The sequence below is a fragment of the Epargyreus clarus genome, unplaced genomic scaffold (genome assembly GCF_041222505.1).
Source record: "Epargyreus clarus isolate Ecla_fem2 unplaced genomic scaffold, WU_Ecla_fem_2.2 ptg000034l, whole genome shotgun sequence".
NCBI classification, from domain to species: Eukaryota; Metazoa; Arthropoda; class Insecta; order Lepidoptera; family Hesperiidae; genus Epargyreus; species Epargyreus clarus.
In genome coordinates this window covers 4092421-4100125 of record NW_027332239.1, presented here as the reverse complement: position 1 = coordinate 4100125, position 7705 = coordinate 4092421, and the positions used below count along the sequence as shown (strand labels likewise).

General features: G+C 32.7%; 1 protein-coding gene across 1 annotated transcript; it reads right to left on the bottom strand.

Moving 5' to 3' along the window:
• Positions 1-672: 672 nt before the first annotated feature.
• Positions 673-4831, bottom strand: LOC140755842 (membrane protein BRI3). The gene is made up of 2 exons (XM_073091183.1): positions 4651-4831; positions 673-2345 (listed from the first exon to the last, which is right to left on the bottom strand). Exons 1-2 carry the CDS (start codon positions 4706-4708, stop codon positions 2023-2025), a joined length of 381 nt encoding a protein of 126 aa, XP_072947284.1. The 5' UTR covers positions 4709-4831; the 3' UTR covers positions 673-2022.
• Positions 4832-7705: the final 2874 nt, after the last annotated feature.

The window sequence follows — 7705 nt, the reverse complement described above, 5'->3', positions numbered from 1 at the left end:
CGCTACCGCGCGTCCACTTAGCATGTACCTATGAATTACACTAGATATATTCCAATCATATAATATAATTATGACATATTTTTTTTAGAATAATGAATCAAGAAGACAATGTATTTAAAAATAATCGCCAATAATTTACATATTAGCCTACTAACAATTCTTAGTGCAATATAATCAGAATAATAAAAACATATTTTCATAATTAACGTGATTAATAATATTTGCAAATTATTATTTGCCTACTGCCTAAATAAATTCAGAAATGAGTGCTCAATATTTGATTGATTTGGCATTTACATATAGTTTTTTTTTATATCTTAATACATTTACATTATAACTACTTTTTGTATATATTTTTCGAATTTAGAATGATTATGAGATTAAAATATTTTAGTCACTGCTGCCCATAGATATTCTGTAATTTTGAAGGTGGTAGAACCCTTTGTGGTTCGACTCCGGCGGCACCACCGCCACACCTATTTCTGCCCAATAACAGCAGTGTTATGCGCTGCTGTGTTCCGTTTTAAAGGGTGTGGTAAGGGAGACATACTTTTCCGAGGCGTTCCAGCTTAGTCCTCAGGAGTAGCGGCGCATCTGTGGCCGACCTCAGGTGGGAATATCTAATCCCATCTGGGGTTGATTACAGATGTCCATGGGCGGCAGTTACCATCAGGTGGACAGCATGCTCGTCTGCTACTCCTATATTATAAAAAAAAATCACCTCACACAGGTTTGGCAGTCTACCCGGTTAACCCCAAATGGATAATTATCACTCAGAATGACTGCGGAACGCTTATCATATGTAAAGACTTAGATTAAGGACTGCCTTATCCTAAGTCTTTAATTACGACAAGCGTTAAGACCACTGGGTTTTACCACACGTCTCATAGAGCAGTGACACTTAAGAAAATCGAAATATTAACGAACTATACAAATCGTATCATAAGTCGAATGTATAGCTCGTTTATTATACATAACAATTTTACCAACTTGCTCAGTTTATATCAACATGTATATTTATGATTGTGAAACATGTGTTAAAAGGATTCCAATACAGTTATGAACATTTAGAGTACCATTTTAAGTACTAGTAAAAAACAATCTGCTTCGCTGTTACTTAATATAACAAATGTATAAACATTTAATGATATGTTATATTTAATTGTGATACAATTTAATGCGTGTATGTTTTATACGGAGATAACAAATCTTTAACCACACCACACTCTACATAAAGTGGAATTCAACAATTTATGCTGTAGCGTGCATTTCTATCCATATTTAACACATTATTACATTTACTTTACATTATCATGCTAACTACAGACATAACAATAAATTGTATATGTATTACATAAAAATTGAAAAAATTGTAATGACATATTGAATTAAATGAAAATATTAGAACTTGGATTTCTTATTAAGTATTTAATTGGATTACAAAATTACTTATAAAAACGTATATATATATAATATTAATTATGTACAATTGTACATCCTATTTGTTGCCTTACATTTTATTAATGGTTATACAATGTCACTGAAATACTTTTGAAAATATTTATTTTTTCACATATAAATGCAGAGAGAATGTACATTTGAATATTATTTAATTTATTGTATTATTTATAAAATTTCATATAACTTTTGTTGACTTATATATAACATAAGCAATTATGAATAAGTTTTGATTTTGAACTTTTTTGCTAGCTGCGATAATTTGTATCAATTAATAATAAAGCCGAATTTAACTGTAATTGTTAAACACTGCAAATTTTGAATTTGGCTAAAAAGTATCTTACAACAAAAACTAAACTTAATGCCGAAGCCTTTTATGATTCAACAATTTTTCCATTGATTCAATCTTAATCATATCTAATTATAAATTTATTCTAGTATTCAATAATAATGGCATCGGATCAACATATTCCATAATCAGATACAATGTCTACATTCTAATATATTCTTACTTCCATTCAGTATGAAAATATCAAGTAAGGCTCTGTCATATTTGTAAGTTGTTTAACCAAACATAGCACCGCAGTTCGAGCATCTTCGGTTTTTGAGAGCGAGACAGCAGAGGATACCTAACGGGAAGAAAAGGATGGCGCAAAGTATTCCGAGACAGGTGAAGTCATCTTCGAGGATGCCCACACGACAAGCGGGGCAGGCTCCGACGGCTATGATCGGCGGTGGGATGATTATGCTAGTGGCCCCATATGTGGGAACATAGGGAGCTGTTGGAGTGGTTCCGTAAGGCGTGTACCCTGGCGGCGGCGGGGGGTAGGGCCCCGCATGAACCCCTGGCTGCGACTGTGGCGGGGGCACGAAAGAAGGTTGCGGGCCTGGAATTAAACATATTGATATATTATTATACAATTGAAACGCAGAAATTTTGCATATTTTACTCAATTATTAATCTAAGCATATCTTATACCAATTTTAATATACATACACTATGTCAATGTAAATGGCACATTTCTATATTGTACTATAATTTACTACAACTGGGTTTTATAAAAAAATCATGTGATCTTGTAATAATGCATAACAGTATGCTTATTAAACAATAGGAAAATGTGATAAAAATTCCATATCCTTCAACATTTTTAGTGTAGCGAATTATTTTATCTCAACATACGAGTATAATGAATCATATTTACACAGAAATACTGATAAAAATGGTTAAAACGGATCCTAGATAAGTTATAATAATCATATGTAGCGAGAGTACATACATAGTTAATTAATAGAGACTTAAGTGTTGACACATTTATAATATTTTTTGTATTGGGGTGTCACATTCCACAGAAATTTTGAAGGTGGTAGAAGCCTTTGTGGTTCGACTCCGGCGCAACCACCACCACCACCTATTTCTTCCTAAAAACAGCAGTGTTAGGCGCTGCTGTGTTCCAGTTTAAAGGGTGAGGTAAGGGAGACAGACTTTTCCGAGGCATTCCATCTTAGTCCTCAGGGGTAGCGGCGCATCTGTGGCTGACCTCAGATGGGAATATCTAATCCTTTCTGGGGTTGATTACAGATGTTCATGGGCGGCAGTAGCCACTTACTATCAGGTGGACTGTATGCTCATCTGCTACTCCTATACTATAAAAAGAATCTCAAGTTATTGCCGATTGGTAGAAAAATAGAATTGGAAATGGGGAAAAAGAAAATCAATTAAGTTATACTTCTAGATAACAGACAAGTGATTGAATTGATGGTATACAAAACATCTATGACAAGATACCAGTAGAACATAAAATGAATCATTGGTTAATCTTTGGAACACTGATAATGAAATTTATTTCAAGGAAAATATAAGTACTTATTATATACATAAGGTAAGATGGAGTAAAATCAGCGCTGAGGTAAATCCATATAAATTTCATTGAATAATACACATATACATAATTTTCCATGCATTTTGCAATTACTATCGTACAGTGTTTCACTGATATTAACTTAAATACTTTACTGTATGGACAATTATATTTAATAGGATGAAGTATTTCAGTACAAAATCTGTCCATTTTATCAATCATATATTCTCACCACACATCACCACCACCACATTCCTCCGAAAAATATAAAAGTCATTGTTTACTATATTTTGTTTATTCTTCATTATAATCAGTGTCATATTGCACAGCAAACTAACATGGTATGAATTAGTACTAGTAGTAGGAAATCCAATTACTGAAAAGATTAAGGTCACAAATTTTTAATCCCACTCAATGTATCAAAGCCAGTGTAACTTTTTTCCACGCTTTTATTAGCTTGACCTGTATGTATGTATGTAACGGAATCTTTGAACACAATTTTTACCCACTCTGAACATTCCGATTAATTGAAAATTTTGAACATATAACAAAAATCAATACATGATTTTACCAATTTTATCCCATTCTCCTCATCAGGATCGTTAGCAATCAGGATTAACGATTTTCTGTGAGATTTTTGCACGGTTAGTAGTTTTTAAACTATATTATTTGAATAGATAGCAAACTAGCCGAAATATAGACATACGAAGGAAATATACACATAGTCCAATTATAGATGAACAAGTGCTGTCACCCAAGTAATCAACCCTGATAAGATATTACTACTTGAAGTCAGCCACAGATACTTTGCTACTTAGAACCAAATTTGAATATTTTGTTAGTCTCCCTTCTCAGAACATTCAAACCACAACATAGTGGCACTAAATTAGCATGCACAAATTTCGTCATATAAAGAGCACTCGTGAACGTACTATGTACAGCTATATCCCTAATACTTATTTGTTGAAATTCAACCAAACTATACACAACAATAATCAACACATGTTTACAAGTAATAAGTAGATTATATACATAAAAATTCATGGCGAAATCAGGTTTCGAGACGATCTTTGATCTCGTACAAGCAGCTGACTATCGGTAATCAACAGGACAAGGATAATTAACACAATAGCCAATCACCTTGGATCACAAACAACATAACTTTTGTAAATTAAAATGTCGAATTTAGAATTTTGACCTATATGTACGTTATATGAATTATAACACAACATTGCGCAGTTATTGCTATTGTTATCAGTGAATTCTTTTGTGATTCATTGACTGAGTGGTTTGATTGGAAACTTTATATCTATCTACAACTTTTACATACCTGGTGGTACCGTTGCAGAGTATGGCGGTGGCAGATCAGTTACCGTCGGTTTTTCCATCCTGTCGCTCCAGAAAACGCTTTGAAACTTTTGAACACTTGTTTTACAAGGAAACCTGCACTACACAATAATCTCGCCAAATCGGCCCAAGCAGAGCTGCCAAATGTCAATTCAGTATGTTGTGTTGTCATCAAACAAATAATAGATAAGCAAAAAGTAGAAATTGAGTCTATGGCACAATGGAACAGATACGCTTTAGTCTATGGATTTGTTTTTCATAAAATAGGGAATATGCATGTGATTTAGATTTGCTTGTTATTTTTTTCCTTGGTACATTACGTTCCGGAAATTACATCTAAACCATTATTTCTTCTTTATTTCGTATTAAATTGTTTAAAACTTTAATCAAAAATCGTAAATTATGCGCGCGAAATTCAAATTTGCAAAACGCATTCCCATTGGTCGAATCGAAAAATGACGTCACATAGCGTGTTACGATGTTTATCGGCGTCAATATTCAAACTGCTTGAGAGGAAAATTGTTTTTGTCTATATTCCTACAGTGTTATTTATTACCTAGTGCGATTTTTCTACATAGTATTATTAGGAATAATCAAAAACAATGATTGAAAGTAGTTTTGTCAAAGCACAATCGAACTATTTACCTAAAATATGCAAAATGAATAAACTGGTTTTATGAATAAGAAAATGAATAAACTGGTATTATGAATAAGAAAATGAATAAACTGGTATTATTTAATTCAGAAATATTTAATTGATCATAACTTATTTTGTTAATATTTATAATATAGGAGTAGCAGACGAGCATACAGTCCACCTGATGGTAAGTGGCTACTGCCTATCACCTATCTTTATAATATTGTAAATTATAATAGATTATAATGTATTTTGTGTGTTTCAAATGATAGCCTTTGATGTAGAAGTCGATAAGTACCTAACGAAGTAGATGATCAATGCAATATTTTAAAATTATTTACCTAAAATTATTGTTTGTTACAGTAAATGCAAATGTTAATGCGATTTTGGAGATACTTTATCTGTTTCCTATAATCTTGCACCACATTTTTCGTATTTTCGCATCTTTTGCAAAGGAAAAAACACTATATAATGTATTTATAGTAGTGGTTTTGCACAATAACTCTAGGAAATATTTATAAAGTGGTTATTTAGCCTTTCCCATGATGTAAATAGCGATGAAACCTGAAAACGTTTAATAATACCTTTATGTGCATACAGTTATCATCATTATCAATACAAATCACGCTACGTGACGTCATTCAAAGAGCGCGTAAAATGGCGGCGTTCAAATGTGTCAAATTTTATTGATACTTTAAATAATTTTTAAAAAAATATTTCAAACACTAATAAAATTATTTATATTTTTTACTATGTTGAAACGATGTAATAAGTGGTTTAAAATAATAAAATAAAAATGTGCATATTCCCTATTCCTTACACAGAATACATATGTTATAGTCAAAGTCCGATACACAGTCTCTTCGCGGAAGGACTGGTTTATCCTAGGTTTGGCCAAAGCCATCAGGCAATCCCCGAAATACATTTCAATTTCGCCCTTTGCCTGAAGTATTTTTAGTCAAACCTAGGAGCTCCTAACTATTCAGTCAAACGTCGAAAGTAAATTATTCTGTTTCGGTTTTGGCCTAGTCAATCCTAGAAGCGACTGCAAAACTCGGTCAAACGTTGATTTGAACATGTTTAAACAGGTTCATAATGTCTCTCGCGGTGTTCCGACCGATTGTTTTGTCATTTCATGTTCGTTCATTGAGCGTGCGGGCGTGTAATTGTGTAAAATTGTAGATGAGTGAGGTTAGGTTAGGTTAGGTTAGGTTAGGTTTTTTTAAATTATTAAAACAATAAACATCAAAATTTTATAAATGTTATTTTTTTATACCTAATCTCACAAACTAACCTCCGTATATTCCAAAGCATTTATTTATTTATTTTATAATTTATTGCACATCGTACAAAAGGTGGGCCTAATGCCAAACGGCATTCTCTCAAAGCATCTCAAATATAAAAGTGAAAATCACGTAAGCTGACCAATCAGGTGTCAGAACTGGCAGAGTTAAGCGGTTCTTAAGACTTAAAAGCTGCTTAAATGATAAAATGCTTCCAAATATACGAAGATAAGACACTTCATACTTTGACTCGTCAAACCACGATTTAATAAAATTGTGTTTTGACGTTTGCCTGACCAAATTAGTCTCTCCCAGGTTTGACGAAAATTGTTTAGTCAAAGGCCGAAAATTTACATTTGTTTGGGCTTTGACTAAGTCATTCAGTCTAACCTGAGGATTGACCAGTCCAACCTAGGAGCGCCGGAGCTTCGGAGTTTGCCTATAACACATACACAAAATGCGATTATAATAGATAAAAAATAAGTAGAAATTGAGTCTATGGCACAATGGAACAGATACGCTTTATTCTATGGATTTGTTTTTCATAAAATTCCTTACACGGAATACATACACAAAATGCGATTAAATATTTCACTAGCAATATTGATAATTGTACGTAATTTAATGTTATAAAGCTTGGAAAGGATTGTTTGGGGATTATTTTACCAGTCAATGCCCTACACCACTTGAATTGCATTGAATCATATGCAATGCATATGCACTAAAACTCATACCTCATAAACATATTAGCCGATATTGTTGTAAGACTATATCAAAAGTTAAACGTAAGTTACATGAAGTAACTTAATGTAGTAAGTATTAAGTAGGAAGTAGATAAGTTAATTTCATAGAACTGCCACCAACTTTCTTGGACTTGAATTTCTATAGAAATTCAGAAATCAAATCAAAGTATAGTCCGCGTAAAACTGCTAGTCTGTTATGACTACACCTGCACGCAACAATTCAGAACGGACTAGTAGTTTGGCGATAACTATACTTATATTATCATAGTTGTTTATATGAATAACTTTCCCGTTTCAGTCTACCAACCTGATTTGAAATAATAACTATCGCCCCCTGTTACCTATATTTAAATAATAATGCTCAAGAGAAGCGAA